Here is a 17,887-nt window from a genome sequence, read left to right as displayed (position 1 = left end):
ATTTTTAAAAGCCTCAAATCCCTAATAAGGACTTAGATTAATACTTTTCAAAAGCCATAGCTGCTTTACTAGAAAATATGTCTCACAATTACATTGGTTTATACACACATATAAATCCTATTGATGTTCATGTATCAGTGAATATCCCCAGATAATATCCTAGGATTAAATTTACATATTTTTTAAATAAATCATCTTTGCTATAACATTTGATTTAGAGATGTCCCATTATTTAATTACACTAAAAATTACAGCACTATCCTGCAGTTCCAGGAAAAAAAAAAAAGTATTTTGCTTAGGAATGTAAGACAGATGCAACTCTGTGTGGGCAGATCCACTGGGTTCTGACCTTGGGAGGTAGAAGAAATAAAATGCTTTGCTCTTGTTGGTACTTTATCACCAGGCAATATCCTGCCATTTATACTTCTGTATGATATACTAGGGCATCCACCAAAGGAATTCCAGTACTTACATAACATCACTCCCATCATCACACAAGAAGATCTGTTTTTAAACAACTGTCTACCCTCATTTCCAACCCCAGCAGTATTCCTCTTTTCATGACTGCAGAGTAAAACTGCAGTTCACATCCCCTCTTTTAAGAACAAAGCAAATCAACTGACATGGTACCTTCTTTAGAAGAAAAAGTACTTTTACATAGAAGTGTGATGAAAGCCTTGAGATGCAGCTCTTTGGTATAAAAATGCATAAGAGTTAGTCACAGATCAAAGTCTTTGGAGAAATTTCAAAACTTTAACCTGGGCTTATTTTTTGCATCTGATCTCTATACCTTGATTAGAGGCCAGTGCATCCGCACCTCTGGCAGCATATAAAATAAGCCTTGCTGATAATTAGGATGGTTTTCTAGCACAGCTAATATACTGAAATAGCATGAATGTCCATATGCTTTCAGAAGCATCCTCCATCCATTACAACTTTCTTGAACATATATAGCTGTTTGGTTTGACCTTCTTGCAGTCAGTTGCTTGCCATTTTCCTCGCTTCTGCACAAATACACAATTTCTTCCTCTCACTGGAAAGCGATAGGAGCCTCTCCTCCAGTTTATATAGGTTACAGGTTCTCCTCCATTCCACTCCCAGTGTCCAGGATTGACTTGGTCATTCAAACCTATGTGAGATAAGGAAGACCAAATCAGTGATGTTTATTGTCACTGGAGCCAGATGCCAAGAGATTCATGTTGTTCTATAACTTTTTCTTCATTAAAAAGTGCATACAACTGCATGCAGAGATAAAAAGAAAATATCTGGTAGAACATAAGCAAAACACAATTTAGGATGTAATTTGTCCACTTGAATCACAGTTAGTGCCATATAAATAAAGGAAAATGCATTTTTCTGCAATTGTTCATATCTAAAATGTTTTTTTCTCCTTTCATTTATTGCATGTCTATTACCTCATAAGTTTCTCTTTTGATACTTGAAATAGCAAGGAGTCTGGGCAGCATCAGATGCTTTCAGATTTCATCTGAATATAAAATTCTGCAGATCTTCGTGACCTGATTTACATTGTCTTAATTAACAGTTGTAAAATTAGCTTGTGTTAATCAGTACAATATAAAACATATATATTCCCCTAGCCTTTGAGTTACTAAGACCAATATTTGTGGCATAATTTCAGATATGAACTGTCTTCTTAGGAGAGACCAAAATAAGAAAATTGGCATAACAATCTTGTAGTCTTTATCTTTGTCAAACAAGTTTATTTCTTTCAAGTTAACAAAATTATGATACCAGTAAACATGAGCCAAAACTAACTGTATTTTTGGAAGTTAATTTAGTGTACCTAGTAGGTTCATCTCAGAAGATTACTAAAAGCAGTAGTATTCAGTAGTAGATTCAGAACTGCAGTTCAGAATCAGAGAAAAAAGAACAAACTGAGGGCAGTATTGCTGAAACAAGAAGAGTTAGAAAAAAACAGTAGCAATAGTATGTGAGCTAAGGCAGTCATTCACAGAAAGGAGGTACTGAGAAGAACCTTCCAAATTCTTTCCATTTCTCATTAAATGTCAAGTGCCTAATAATAAATACCTGAATCTGAAATGATATGATGAAATTTTCTTTAGCTTATCACCTAGTTAATTCATAAGATTTCTAACAGAAGACAACACCATTAAATTAGGAATAACACAAATAATTATTTAAGTTTAAACAGAACAAAAGAAAAAGCCAAATTAAGGATAAATAAAGTAGTGGTCAAAACAAAGATGAGATAAATTTTAGGAGCTGCAGCAGAACTGTTTTCATCAGTTTGTGCCAAAACAGGAAAGGTTTCAAGACAAAACCAGTTGAGGAATAGACATCATGATAAACTCATCTTCTTGATTAAGACTTATAAAAGTAGCTGGGTAAATTATGGCTTTTGGTTTATGCCTTGCACTGAAATAATAAAAGCAGCAAAAATTTGAGGACAATACGGTGTTTGAAAACTGCAATCTGCAGAGGGAACTGGCAGCCAATATACTTGCCTATCCAAAAGGGCATCCTCCCACTGAAGTCCCACAACCACTGCATGTGTTGTTCATTAGCCACACTTGTTAGACTCCCCAGGTACCTAGGCTCAACAAGAGAGGACAGAGTAATTAGCATTCCACAGAGTGACAGACAGCTCCCATCAGCTTATCAAATGGGTGTTGATTCTAGTATAAAGCTTATAAATAATGAGTCACAGGTAAACTACAACTTACTGTCATGAAGGAATAATTAATTACATGAAGTCTTAAAACTGTGTTTTACTTGAGGAAGAATCAAAGTCCTAGTCTGGTTTTTCTAACAGCAAATTGAATCAGCTGGGAAAATGAAGGAAATGTATACGGGTAATACATGCCTCATACTCACATAGTGTGTTTTAAACTATTGACACAGTTACTGATACCTTACTTTCCATAAAATAATAAACTTCCTACACTGAAATTCAAGCCACTGAAAGATAAAACTTCACCTATTTGATAGTAGAGAAGGAGATATCTTTTCAAAATGATGCTTTGACTGCCTCAAGTATGAAAAGACCCCCAAAGATCATCAAAATTATCTATTGGCCCTGCACAGGGCATCCCCAAGAATCACAAAATGAGCCTGAGAGTATTGGCCAAGCACTTCTTGAACTCTGTCAGGCTGGTGCTGTGACCACTTCCCTGGGGAGGCTGTTCCAGTGCCCAACTACCCTCTGAGTGAAGAACCTTCTCATAATATATAATCTAAATCTCCCCTGTCACAGTTACACACACATCCTCTAAAATCAACATTTGGGCTGTTGCATAATTTTTTCTCTCTCTCCCACCAATGTGCCCCTTCCACCCCCCCCCCCCCCCCCATTTCCTTCTTCTCCTTCTATCCCAACACTTCCTCATTTTTTTTGCATTTTCATCGTTTTCGATTTTGGGTTTCAGCTGAGATGTTTTTGTTCTCCATCCTCCTGTGAACCTGCACTCAGTAAATGCAGGTATGCTGTGAGTTCGCCCAGTTGCTCATCACAAGAAATTCAGTATCTGAAAGGACTCTGAAAAGCAGTGCGTTCTTCAGAGGATTGTCTGCAGTGACTACATATTTAGTTCAGATTGGAGAGAAGTTGTGGTTTGTATCAAGCACACTATTTCTGAATAAATCATTGCATAACCTCTGCTCTGTGTTTGTACTTGTAGTATGCCAGTTCTGAAGGAGGGTTTGCAAACCCTAGCTGCTGAGTGGCCTTGCCATTGACAAGTCTTCCAACCAGTACCAAACATACAAGCACCAGCAGGCTACTCTTAGGCCATTTAGAGATCAGGCTAAATCTTTAGGCATTAAGAGACAAATGTCATTCTTCATGTTTGCCAGGAACTGTCAGCCATCAGTGGCTCCACTTTCTTATTTATCCATCTTTGTGTCTGCTTTGTGTTGATATCGTGTCACCTTTTTACATGTCACACCTGGTGTTGCCATCCCTCTGATTCTGAACCTCTGGTGATGGCATTTCTTTTGTCCCATATTTCTGACTGCTGCTCAGTCTGTAAGTGATGCCAATCCCTTCAGCCTCTGAGAATATCCTGGGTGAGAGTTGGTAGGGCCAGAGCAAAACAACAAAGACATTTTAAGAGACCAAAAATCTTTCCTAACATCAGAATGAGTAAATGGTATTGTAAGGATTTTGCTAATTTCATTGATTTTGCCAGATAATCAAGACATCACTATTCCTACAGATGAAGTGATGGCTGCCTTCTTTAAGAGCTGGGACATCAATCAGACCTGAAGAATGGCATGGCACGCTTGAGCTCACTATGGAGACCATGACCAGATGTTAGAGTCAAAGTTCTCCATTAAGCCTGCTGCCTAATTAGAGTCCATGCCTGAAGATCAATTCCCATTTTTGCCCTGTACGTCTTCTAAGAGTGTTGATCCCATGGATTCCATATGATGCCACACAAGATAGGGATAGAGGAAAAATTTATGTGGGGAGAAGTTCAGTTTAGTAGTCCACAATATTCTATATAGTCCCTACTGCACAAAATCTGGACCATTCCTTAGTCGGTGCCCCCAGGGTCAGGATATTAAATAGATTCATTGTGTTTCTGGGGAGGGATGCTCCTGCTGCAAAGCCTTCCTCCATTATCCCTGCAGGCCAGCCAAAGCAGCAGGGGATGGAGTTGCCCTCTGCTCCACGCTGCACGGGAGATCTGCCAAGGCCAGCAGGACAGCTGGGTGTTAGCCCTTGCTTGTGCACTCACAGCTGCCCTTGGGCAAGTCAGGCCCATCAGGGGCTCCCTGAGCTCCTGGGTCACCAGAGAACAGCATGTAAAGGATCACACTGACACATATATACACTCTCCTCACCTGGAGGTGTGGCATAACAGCCTCAGAACTGTCTGGTAGGAGTCAGGATTGTCCACCCACTGTGGTAGAGTTCCCCAAAACTGCACCCAATGAAGGTGTCAGCCAGGCTTCAGTTGTGCCTCTCATCAAATTGAGACATGCCTGTATGTCCCAGGGGTGACAGGCTTCCACCCTTCTGGGCCAGTCTGCCAGGCACAGAATCTCTGGTGAGCTAGGAACAAAGCTGTTACACTGACAAACATGTTGGGAAGTTTTGTACTCCGTCTTCTTCTACAGACAGAGTCCAGGAAAGCAGGAGTAGTTAATTCAGAGTGTCCTCCCAGGCTAACTCCTTCAGCAGCAGGATTCTGTTCTGCCTCACAGTGACTCTAGTTGCACTAATTAACGAACCTGAGAAGAGGTTTGTGCAGCCCTTTCTGTGGTATCACTACTAGCTGAGCAAGAACAAAAATAAAGCATTTTATCTGGCTTCTGTTTAAGGACACTCAAAACCCAGGAACTAAGTTATTTGCTTTAGATGAGCATATCTTACTTCTGACTGTCCTTGAAAATGTGAAACCAAAAAGCATCAATGTGTGTCTGTTACTGCTCTATCGTTTATTACATACAGGCATGGTCTGAGCAATAACAGTTTCAGATTTCAATCCATGTACCAGGGAGAGACTTCATCACTGTGAAAGCACTGCAATAATTATAATGTAATTTAATCTTTTTTCTATAGGAGTACTTTCTAAGTACAGCTTGAGAAACACATTACTGAAGAGACAACAGCTGTTCTAATTGCTATACCTAGTTAGGGGGGTTATGTATTGCAGGGAAATGAGAACCATTCTGAAAGAGCATTATGAACTTTCATAATGTTACTCACTGAACCTCAAGGCATAACATCAGACACCGGAAATTACAAGATAATGTTATTTATGGAGTTGTGTGCATTTAACACTTCCTAATGTAAATTAGTCAAGATAAGGGGTTATAATGCTTTATTAGGGCAAGAACCCAAACAAACACAACCAAAAGAAGCCACAACAAACCCACTCACATCACATTTTCTGTGCTAAACCATCCATTTAAAATTGTTCCTGCATGCTTTATAATTTTTGTTATTGAGTAAAGAGCATCCTTTATCTTAGAGCAGTTACACAAATTAAGGAAACATTTTGGGTAGCTATTGATGTTGAAGTGTTATATGGAGAATACTTCACACAAAAACTACTGATTTTCCATTAAATTGTCTGATACATTTAAGAGTCTTGTACTGTTTTGGTAAATTTAACATTGGCAAAAGCACATTTGGCTAAGTATGAAGGTCTCCACGGGACACAACATTTTATTTGAACTGCTGTAGTAAATCCGTTTTGAATTGATGATGTTGAAGGGGGTGGGGTGTGACTAAAAGATTGTGCATATCGCAGTTTTTGTTTGGTCACCTAGGGATTTACCCTGATGCCTTGAAATAGGTGTCTAGTGCTGCTTACACCACCTTGTGTCATTCAGAGCATTCAGATGAGAGTGGCAGACATGATGCAGAGCTTGCAGGAGCCCTGCACTTCCAGAGTGGCAGTTGAAAGTCAGACAGCATACACAAGGCCTTTAAAATGACCCTAGGTACCTGGATCCCTCTGCTGGAGTCAATACACAATAATATGAGTTAAACCTGTCACTTAGAGAACCAGTGCCAGGAGAAGTCGTCCTGCTTTGCACTAGGGAACACTGAGCCATCGTGAAGGAGATAATCTATTACTTTAGGTGTGGTTCTGCCTGTGATTCCCAGGGACTGAGGCCTCATGTAGCTAATATAGAACCATCAAAAATATAGCACGTCCTGACTTACACAGCTAGTAGTAAAGGACCTGAAATCTAATTATATTTGAGCTTTAATTAAATGTTTAACTTCAAAAAAGATAAAGGTATAATATGACTAACAAGGCAAAAGACACAACTCTGGGTTCTGTCTATCCAGTACTTCCATCCCTTTAGTGGAAGCAATGAAACCATCTCACATATGAGTGAGCTGACCCTTAGGGAGGACATGTTCCTATTGGATAAACAAGAACTGTGGCATAAATCATCAAAATTGCTTCTAAATCAGGCTGCTGTGGGATCACTCAGCCATAATATCCCCCAGATGCTTCTCTTCACGTTGCCAAAAGCCTCCTCATGCATACAAACAAAGCTAGAGAAATGAGTTCTTAAACCATCTTTCTCTCCAATGAATTAGAGAAGGGTTAGAAATAGTGCAAGATTTTCACAGCAATTAACTGAGATTTCCTTGTCCTCCCCATCCCCAGTTAAACACTGATGTATAAAAACTTGCATCAAAACAAGCACACATTTTCGTCTGCTTTTATCCTGCACCTGGAAACTGAAGAAAAGGGTTGAATATCACCTGTAAGAGATGGATACAATGTATATCAACAGAAAATCAAATATGCCTGCATTAGCCCATGCATATATAGCTATGTCCAGACAACAACTGCTTCCACAACAAATTTACAGCATTGCTTTGATGGGATAGAATCGTAGGCTATCAGGTTGGAAGGAACTTCAATCATTATCTGGTTCCAGCCTTTCTTGGCAAAAGGATAGTCCTGACAACATGGGGCAGCACTCTGTCTAGCTAAACCTTGAAAGTGTCTGATGTTGTGGAATACACTACATGCCTGGGGAGAGTCTTCTAATGGCTGATCTCACAGTGAAAAAAAAATTCCCTCATGTGTAATTGGAATCTTCCCAGGAGTAAATTGTTCCTGTAGCTGTTCATCTTTTTGTTTTCTTTTTTTTTTTTTTTTTTTTTGTGATTCCTTGTAAAAAGGGAGTCTCCATCTCCTTCTTGGCCACCCTCTAAATACTGAAATATTGTGATAAGGTCTCCCCTATGCCTTTTTTCTTCATGTGGCAGGCTTCACTGTCCTTTGATCATCTTTGTGGCCCTCTCCAGACACTTTTCAGCCTGCCTACTTCTGTATACTTTTTGTAAAGCCTGTTCTCAAGTCCATCATCTCAGGATTGCAAGATTGTCTCAAAAAGGGTAGGGAGCTGGTTACTTGTAGACTGTTATTGAATCAACTTTAACAATGCTTGGGCTCTTTTCCCTGTTCTGTAAAATGGAAAAACTCTTGCAAGATAAATGAATAGGAACTTAAATTTATGCCATTGTTGTAGTAGTATAAATTATTCTCTTTTTTTTAATGGAGGTTGGCTCATTTACTGAAAGTCAATTCTAATATTTTCATTTAATATCTGGCTTGTTTGAACCATTGAAAATTGAGGACTAACCTCCATGGTAGTTTTATTTCCCTGTTGGAAACATTTAAATGTCAATAGAATTGGTACTAATAACTGAGACACAGCAATTAGTGGTGGTGATGATTGCTGGAGGAGCTGGGGCAAAGCATAAAGTAAAATTTCAGAAGTTATGTTCTTATACCACGTTTTACCATGTTTCTGAGGCCAGACTTTTTAAAATCAGATCCAGATGGAGGCAAGGAGTACTCCATTTACTGGGATAAATCTTTCTTAGTTTATCTTAGTACAACATTAATTAAATTAGCACCACCCGAGAATTAATTTCCTTGTGGATTCAGTGATATGCCTTGATTTTCTGTGTAGTTTTTTTAACACTGCCATTTAGTTACTGTTGTTTACATTTATTTACTTTTATTCAGTTTATTATCTACATTGCACACTATAGCCTTCATCAAGAAGCTATTGCCTACACAAAAATATGGGTTACAAAGATCACACTCTTTCAGAGGATAGGAAACACCACCCAGTAGAGTGAGATCAATTCACTGTTGAAGTCTTAAATATATATATGTGTATATATATATGTATGTGTGTATATATATATATATATATATATATATATATATATATGTATTCATAATTTATAGCTTTGTTTGCTAGCAAATAGCATAATAAAAGCAGATAATGGAAAACAATTTCAGGAGCTGAAATTGTAAGTAAACCTTGTAATAACATAATATTTGTGTTGAGTTCACAAGAGCACATAACATTTACATTTTAGGAAAGAATATCTTCCATCAGCTGGGAAGTAGTAGTATCAAGACTCTTCTTTTGCATGTTACCAAGACAACATAATCTAGCATAACTGAGTGGAATTAATCAATGCTTGTTATGTGTGCTTGGCCATGATTCACAGTTCAGCATGTCCTTCCACCACTTATGGAACATATTCTGTTTCTATTTTTTCCAACTCTTCCCTGTTTCAATTTTCCTTAAGTAGCGGAGAGGTCTGGAGTAATGGTGAGGTCTGTTTCAGCCCCTCCTATTTTTCAGATTGGTTTTCAACCTGGTGCTCACAATTCAGGACAAAGTACAGAGCATGCCTGTCCTTGGACAAGCTTCATGTTACCATAGCTAACATTTTTTTCAGGGCTAACCTAATGCCCGTAAAGCCAAAATCTCAAAGCTAGTGTCCAGAAAGCAAGACTGGTAGGTTTTTAATCTTCTACTTTGAGACAACTATTATTGTTATTATTGTTGTTGTTGTTGTTGTATCCTTAAAAAGTCAGAAATGCACAGTTAAATTGAATGTAAAAGTTTTCATGTAGTTACAGAATCTTCAAAGCTGCATCTTCAGAAGAATACAGGCATACAGGAGCTGGCAATATTTTACCATTACTATGTCAAGAGGAGGTAGTGCAAAGGAAGTGTGAGTAAGAGAGGATGAAATTCTGAGTCTCTACTGACTCTGAGTTTCTCTTCTCCCAAACTAACTCGCCCAATAGGAAAGGATCCTCACTGCAGATGGACAGCTTCGGAAATTCATGCTGTTATTAAGATAGCATCACCACTTGAAACATTATGAGACTAATATTTTTATCGCCCACTGTGTTTGAATCCCAGGATTTGTTCCACTTTTGTGGGGACCTGTGCAGAACAGCCAAAGCTGTGCTTATCAAAATAAAATTTGCCTCAAAAGCAGCATTCAGCTCAGGGAAACAGCAGTGCACAGCAAATGCATGATGGTCTCTTACTGTTCTCTGCAAGCCTGAGCAGCAGTGTTCCAGGTGACCTTGTGATTCACTACCTGGAAGTAGCAGCTGCCCTCATGATAAGTCCATCCAGAGGGACATTTCTTCATAGTTACCTCCTAAAATAAAAGAGAAAGAGGTAAAACAGACTTCTCTCTGTGCACAGATAGTCTGTGCACTTGTGGCCAGAATTAAACCAAGCGTCACCAACCAATGACCTTTTCTGTCTATAAATAAAGATACAACTTTGCTTAAAAAATTTAAATAAATAATGTCTGACAGAGGGTCCTACAGTTTATAATTACTAGCTTTAATGGTGACAGTAGCATACAATTCCAAAAATCTTCCAAAGATTTTATATTCTTTTGGATACCATTTTCTGTCTCCTGTAGTCTGTACAGGGAGAGTAGCGCAACAAAATTCAGCTTGACATCTTAAGTGTTGTGGTGAATGTATGTTTACAGAATACCTAAATAAGCTTATTTTGCTAAATTCCACCTATTCTCCCACAGACTTCGTTCACTGTGTTATGCCTCCACTGTCACAAGCACCAAAACACCAGTGCTCATGTAGTTTGTCAAGGAGCACCTGTGGGTGACAGAGAGGAAAGACAACCGCATAAGTCAAGTCCTCATGATGTTCCTGAAAAACTTTTGTTTCTGCTGAAAGCAAACCTGAATCTGGATAACATTTGTTCCCTATTCAAGTAAATAATAGTTGCAAGAGGGTCCTCTGCTTTAGGGATTATGATTTATGATTCACCAATCATAGACTCCATGCTCCGACATAAGATACCTATACATGTCTACATTTTTACCTTGATTTGGGAATTCCAGAATTGCCATGTTATCCCATCACACTGAAATAACTTCTGTGTACTTTCTTCATAATGCAAGAGACCCTTTAAAACTGGTGTACAAGCCTTTTGAAAAGAGTAGAAGTCCTGGAAAGAGAAAATGTCATTTGAATATTTGAAGGAAGATAATTTCACAACACAAGTGAAATGAAACAGATTAATTAGGTCTTATATTATAATTTTATGCCATGAAAACTCTTTTAGGTGTTAAATCATTTTGGAAAATTTCACAATTTAAAAGAGATGGTGAAAATGCCCATGGAAATAAAGGTTTCATACCTCATGTCTTGATCTTGGTTCAGCTGCAAGTTCTGCCTTATCAGCCTGTGGGATTTCTGTTTTCCTGGAGGAGATTACGTTTATCTGTGGATGTGCTTTCTTGTTGGTTTCAGCTGGGGAGGTGTCATCTTCTATTTTGAGTGATACAATCCCGTGATACTTCATTTTATAGTATTGCACACACAAGAACAGGAAAGGAAAAGAGAGGGTTAGTATGTACAATCAGCTCCTAAATAAATTAAATAATCAAATAATAAAAAATAATTCTTATACAAATTATTGTAAATCAAGGAAAATTACACCTAAGAAAAAGAAAGATACATAGAAAAAGAAAGTATTGGGCATAACAAATTATTTAGAGAGAAAGCCTGGAAAGAACAGAATCAGAAAGAAATAATGGAAATGTCTGACCAATACCCATAATACTCTTACTTTGAAAATCACATCTGTTTCATTTCTAAATACAGATGAAGGATGAACCTGAAAAATGTAGAAGAGCAGAATGAGATGGGTATATTCATGTATTATTGAAACAAGAAGACTTTATGTAACATTTACTACTAGGTTGCACATCATGAAGAGCATGATGGGTTTAGTTCTTTCTCTTTTAGTATAGAAATGCATCATTTCTGAAAGGATCCATTAAAAAGCACAAATTATAAGTCTAATATTCAGTGTTCATAAAAAACATATTCCAGTAACTTTTAAGGTCACAATAGCAGAAAGTTATTAAATACCTAGCTAAATCAATATAGCTTAAGCAGGACAATCTCTTGCTTACATGGATCCTCAAAATCAGGTTGGTTTGTTTTTGGCTTTTTCCTTACAGTTTTTTTTTTTTAAATAGCCCTCAGGTCTGTGTCAGAGTAAACTCATGTAGTTCATAGTTATTGTGCGGTCAGATAGAATTGCTACAAAAATGACAAATTAAGATATCACAGCACAGTAAATTCACAAATCAGTCCATCACTGAACTGTAGAAATGTCTTACTGTTCTGCCATTTCCAGTTACTCTCAGCCTGGTCCTTGACTGATTCACCAAGCTGTGCTCCTGCCGCAGGTCCCCTCCATGCTCTGTCATCCTTTTGGAAGGAGGCAGTGGGATCCTTTCCAAGGAAACATTGCCAGGCCTGGAAGGTGATGAGGAGCCCAAGGAAACTGGAAACAGCATGCCTCTCCCCCAGAAATCATGCTTGCTTTGGCCAGAAGAACGGGAATAGCTGCACTGACCTGAAAGCATAAAAAATGGCAGATGGTCAGTTCTATGGGCACATAAACAGCTTGTCCTTAAAAGTTGGGTGATTCTTTCACTTGAAGAAGTTGATTTGCTTTTTGTTCAGTCACTCTCATTTCTGGGATTATCTATGATTGTAACTGCAATTACTACCTATATATGTAAGATTTTATATGTGATGCATCTCTCTACCCACAGACCAGAATTTCAATGAATCATCTGCTGAAAATACCTATATTCATGCTTTTACTAGGCTTTGAAGTGCTGGGGTTTTTGACCATGAATATACAGGTATTTTTAACTACCATTGATGATACTTCCATCATGCCTAGAGAAGCTGCTTCTTGGAAATCCAGGACACTGTGGTTTCAGTGAATTCATTGTGTCAATTAAGTCCTGATTTAAACAAGGAATATTTAGGAGAAAACGAATCTGAAATTTTAAAGTGGCTTTTTGTAATATGAAGTCTAATTCATTGCAACATGGATATTTTAAATTTTGTTTCACTAAACACCAGGGAAAAAAACACTCTTCAGCAGTCAGAGGATGCAGCTGCACTTCTAGTTATTTCTATTTTTCTACAGTTTTCCTATGTTTCTGTTTCTACAGTTGCCTCCTTTTTGGTCTGATTTTCGGCACGCCACATTTGATCACTGAAAAACACAATAATAATGCAGTCTTCAAAGACTAAACTTTTGCTGTGAAGTTTTGGACTGTGGTTTTTAAGCATTGGAAAATATATTGCTAAAAGATGGGTTAATTTGTTGTATTTCTTTTCTGAGAAGAAAATAAATCTCTTTTAGAGGTGTGTAACAACTAAATAATAACTGGAAAAAAATCTTATGGATCTAGAACCAATTTTTCCCACTTTAATAAATGAGAACTGAACTCGAGTTGTTATGAAAAGTGATTTCTTCCCTGGCATTTTTCTCATTTTATACTCATTGCTTTCTCCATGCTGTGCTTCCCAAGAGGATGCATATAATGTGAGAGAATAAAGGGCCTGCAACTGTCAAGCCTGTTTTCTCTAAAAAGAAATTAGGCAGTTTGACGTAATGGTGAGTGTTCAGAACAACTTGTGGTTGAAAATAGGTAGTTATTCAGCCAAGATCGTCCCACCTTCATAGTAATGAAGATCAAAAGAGACTACCTCCTTTTGAGTCCAAAATTTTCACTACAGCTTTTGTCCGTGTGCCAAGAACAGCATTCACAGGAGAGTTCAGAACTACTTCAAAGACTTCATCATCTTCTTCTAATCCATCATAGGTAATTGCTATATTCCACATCTTGGTTGACACTCCTAACAGAAATAAACATTTTAATTACTCTTTAAGTGTTATTTCAATCAATCAGGGTGTCAAAGAAATAGATTAATTAACATGTCTGCAGCTAGAATGGAGTAGATTGTGTATGCTATTGTGCTCCTACTGGCTGACTGGACTCCTGCTGTTCTTACAAATAACATTAAGTTTGCATTTGTTCCTCAGCAATGGTGATTCAGTTGAAGTGTATACACTGTAACAAAAAGCTGCTGTAGATGTGCAAAATTGCAGTGCAATACATAGATTTAGGACTTCCACTGCAATTTTCAAAAGAAAATGTATCATAGGGTTTTTATCTGAAAAGGTTAACTTTAAAGATGGAACAGTTATTTAAAATTTCTGCAAATGGATCAAAAACCATGTTAGATTGAAATTCAGCATTTTAGGCAAATCTTAGCATATTTTTTCCTTGTTTCATTGTCTTTACTGGGTAACTTCAGGCTTGTATGTGAATGAAAAAGGGCCTTGAATAACTTAAGCTGTTCTCAGTTTTATCTAAATTTGACCTATGTCCTGGGCTTTACCTATAATGACTGAAGTCTTTAAAGCACCCTGCTGTTCAGCTCAGGGTGAATCCTATTCAGCCTAGTTGTTGGGAGATTAGGAGATGTCATTTCATCACTTTTGATATTTCAACCAATATAAAAGACTGTAGGCAATCTCATGCTAATTAATAAGGATACCAATTCACTAAAGAAGCCCACAGTACTTCCAAAATATGAGCCCAAGTCTCAAACACTATTCAACTTCTCTAGCTACAGTTATGTAATAGATTGCACTCTCCAAAGCAAGAGTTTATTCTTTCAAAATCAGTGAATTAATTTTAGAGTTGTTCAATGCATAGTTTCATACCTGGATCAAACTGAACAAGCTTGGAGGGAGTCACTGTGAAGTCCTTTCCCAGCCTAGCAGATACTTCATTGACCTGAGAAGAAATCAAACAGTAAATGCCATGCTGTGACCCATTCCACTGAACCACTGCATTCTGCTGCATGCTGAAGGTACATTGCACATCTCAAATAGACAGGCCAACCCATACATATACTCAGGCTGGGAAAAAGATAAAGACCTGGATAATAAACCCTTCTTATGTGCAACTGTCATTCTGTCCTTGCTCATTAAAAAAATTAATCATAAAAAAAATTCCCTATCTTATAATTTTGCTCATTGTCCTCTCAGATTGCTATTTGACAGCAACAGGTAACACTGCTGCTCACCATGCCTGGGGACCCTGCCATACCTGGCTCCTGGTCAAGCACATCCTGTCGTCTCACAAGAGCAGCAACAACCTGGCTGTGTTTTCCTATTTGGCCCTTTGTGACATCTTGAAAGAAGCTTTTTCACACAGAGGTCACTTCTGTCATCCCCAAAGACTCATTAGGATAGATGTGAATCCTATACATGTAAATATAGGCATTCCAGCCACTCCCTGAATCTTCATAGGAGACACCAGAGGACACCAGTTTCCACACTGTGTGTGTCTTCCAGCTCTTGATGCTTGAATCAATTTCACTGGTCTGTTTCTGCAAGTGACTGCTAGAGTAGGATCAACAGAATCTGTGAAGGGTAGGGCAAGATAGCCCCTGATGGCATTATTAGCAAAATTCCCACTAGGTTCAGTGGAAGAAAAATCAAAATTTTGTTTCTAATTAGGGCTATAATCGTCAGAAACTGTGAGGGGGGAAATGGTATTTCTCTAGCAAGGGGAGGTGATAAAATACTGGAATTTCCATTTCATGAGGAAAGATAAAATTTGTGAAGGCAAGTTGTACAAAACCTGTTTTATAAAATTGTAGCCTGCAGCTTTCAGTCTAACCTTTTTGACATAAGACAGAGGCAGTCACTGAAGATATAGAGGGTTTTCCTAGGCTGTGGGCAATAGAAGGAGAAATGAAGAAGGCTGCCATGGCTGTGAGGTTGAAGTCCCTATATATCCTAGGCTTCTTCAGCCTGAGCAAGCAAAACAAAAGCCCCAAAGCCCCAGATTGCCCAAAGTCTGGATTTTAAAGTGGCAGATCTTGGAAACCAAGCTTCTGAGCACAGTGCCAGAAGAAAGTGTCCGCTCTGTTTTTTCATCAAAACTGAAGCACTGCTCCAAAACATTCCAGGTTTGGTAAATTAGCATTTCTACTTAAAACTCAAAAATTTTTGTCAGATATGTTTCAGCCATCTGTAGTAGTGAAGACAATGTCCCAGTAAGTATCCTAGTGGATTGAATCACATGGCCTCTTTGATGATTACTGAATTATCTTTACATCTGAAGAATAAAACAGCAAGTTGCACTTCTTATTATTAAGTTAGGTTCTTGGGTTTTGGCTTTACCTTCACAGTTATAAAGGCAGACTCCCCTGAGTGTCCTGCCCTGGTGATTTTCAGAGACACCACTCCAATGGTTTCACACACCTCATATTCAGTCTGTAGCATTTCAATTCGAGACCACCGTAGCTCCAGCCTGAGGGAGAGGAAGGAATGTGAGTGTAGAGCAAAGCCACCTGGCTAGCCACCCCCAGCTCCTGCTGCTCAGAGGCTGTGAGAGGAGCCTTCTCTCCCAGCTGCTGCTTTAGCCAATACACATACTGAGTCTTTGTCTCCAAATCAACACTTTGTGTGATTTAACTGATTAGGAAGAGGCTGTAATAAATCTTCCAGACCATCCCTGATCTATCCTAAACCACACTTGAGCCTTGTTTCACAGCCAGAGGGATTCTGCAGTAACTTTGAGAAGAGCAGTTTGTCCACAACAATAGGCCAAGTTATCACTGTTTATCCTTTAGCCTTGAAGTTTTATTATACTCTCACTCCCCAGTCTTTCATCAGCAATATCCTCCTTTCCACTCATCTGCCTTCACCTATCCTGTAACTATCCTCCTGTAGAATACACAGTACGATCTAGAACTTTTCTGCCTCTGTGCAAGGTCCTTCTCTCTCCCTTTAGTACTCTGCAGATTTCAGGTGTCTTATGCACTGAATTTTAGAATTGTTTATGGAGGATGGGAGTCGTGTCTGAAGAATGCTCAGAAGACTTTGTGCTGTACAGGATAGTCAATAAAGAACTTTCATTTTTTAAAGCTGTGATAAAAATTAGTGAAAATCAGAGAGGGATGAATGAGAGTTCAAAGAAGGAAATTAAGCTGAGTTATTTACAATTTGAACTTTTTTAAAACAAACTTCTGGGCCTTTCACAGCTGGCTAGCTCTATCACCAGTAGAAATTTCCTCCTGTCCTCCTCAATCCTCTGATGCCAATTCTGTGGGAAACCGATTTAGAACCTGATTTGCTTATTTTTGCTGAAGAAGAGGGATGTGCCAGATGTAGTCCAGCAGCACTCAAAAAAAGCTGGGATATGAACAATAAATGGTGTATTTTGAACCAGTGATCATTAGGTGATAAATACTTTAAATTGAAAAAATATCTCACAAATTTTAAATCCAATATTAAAACCCTTTATTCACTAAAATTCCCCTTTGGTCTGCTAGAAGATATCTTCACTGTAATGCCTATTTTCTAATTTTCTATTAAAAAAAAAAAAAAGCTTTGTCTTTGCTCTTTTCCTAAAGCTGTGCTATGCATTGCCATTCATTTACAAGGAGTTGCACTTTCCCATGAGAAGTGAATCACATAATGGTGGTTTTAATATTGGTTCATCTGCAAGCCAGCACAGAGCAGCTGGGCTGTCCATGCTCAGATGTGTTTGTGTATGGGGACATCTTTTGGCACAACACATAACTGCCTAAATGCTGCCTCCAGCTCAGCTCTGTCCCTGTCCTCTCTCCAGAGTGCAGGGAAGTGCTCTGCCCCTGGGTACGGCTCTCTGTTCCTCCTTCTTTGCTGTGAGTCCTGGTTTGTTAGTAGTCAGTTTAGCCCAGAAAAAGGATATTGGCTGGGTTTTGGGGTCTTTTAGTGCTTTTTTTCTCAATTTCGTCTGATTAAATAAGTTGGTTGAACTTTTAGCCCTATTTTTAGAAATAAAGAGAAGCATTGCCTCTGCTGAAGAGCTACTGGCACTTCTGGCTTTTATCATCAAAGCACAGTTCAGATAATATAATTTTTCTATGTGACGCTTGTTGTATGTCACAAGGAGATATTGGATAGTATGCCTAACACATGCAGTGGATGACAAAGTAGAAGCTGTGTGCTCCCCACCTTCTTTCATGCTCTTTTGCAGAAATACGGTGCTTGTAGCTTTGCCATTTGAGAGCATCCCCTCCATTGTAATCTCAAGTTTGTGAAAAATGCATTGCCATCAGCTAAGGGCAAGAGTGATCTGCAGCTGAAGGACCATGTTCATGAAGCAGTTGTCCCATCCTTCAAGCATGCAGCATCTCAGATCTCCAAATGCCCAACTTCCAGTAAATACATTACACTTCCT

At 38.5% G+C, this 17,887-nt stretch overlaps 1 protein-coding gene across 2 annotated transcripts in view; it reads right to left on the bottom strand.

Moving 5' to 3' along the window:
• Positions 1-929: 929 nt before the first annotated feature.
• The window catches only part of FREM1 (FRAS1 related extracellular matrix 1), a 55,985-nt gene continuing 39,027 nt past the window's right edge, over positions 930-17,887 (bottom strand). Inside the window, exons 27-36 of one of the 2 annotated variants that reach the window (XM_062513176.1) lie at positions 15,841-15,970; positions 14,371-14,443; positions 13,347-13,496; positions 11,954-12,192; positions 11,395-11,442; positions 10,963-11,121; positions 10,645-10,770; positions 9,831-9,946; positions 2,487-2,572; positions 930-1,129 (exon numbers count right to left, since the gene is read on the bottom strand). In XM_062513176.1, coding sequence (XP_062369160.1) covers positions 930-1,129; positions 2,487-2,572; positions 9,831-9,946; positions 10,645-10,770; positions 10,963-11,121; positions 11,395-11,442; positions 11,954-12,192; positions 13,347-13,496; positions 14,371-14,443; positions 15,841-15,970 — 1,327 coding nt within the window. The remainder of the gene's footprint in view (positions 1,130-2,486; positions 2,573-9,830; positions 9,947-10,644; positions 10,771-10,962; positions 11,122-11,394; positions 11,443-11,953; positions 12,193-13,346; positions 13,497-14,370; positions 14,444-15,840; positions 15,971-17,887) is intronic. The other variant, XM_062513177.1, reaches the window with a different exon arrangement.

The sequence above is a fragment of the Cinclus cinclus genome, chromosome Z (genome assembly GCF_963662255.1).
Source record: "Cinclus cinclus chromosome Z, bCinCin1.1, whole genome shotgun sequence".
NCBI lineage: Eukaryota > Metazoa > Chordata > Aves > Passeriformes > Cinclidae > Cinclus > Cinclus cinclus.
Note: the sequence above shows the minus strand (reverse complement) of the source record. Positions and strands in the feature narration are given on the sequence as shown.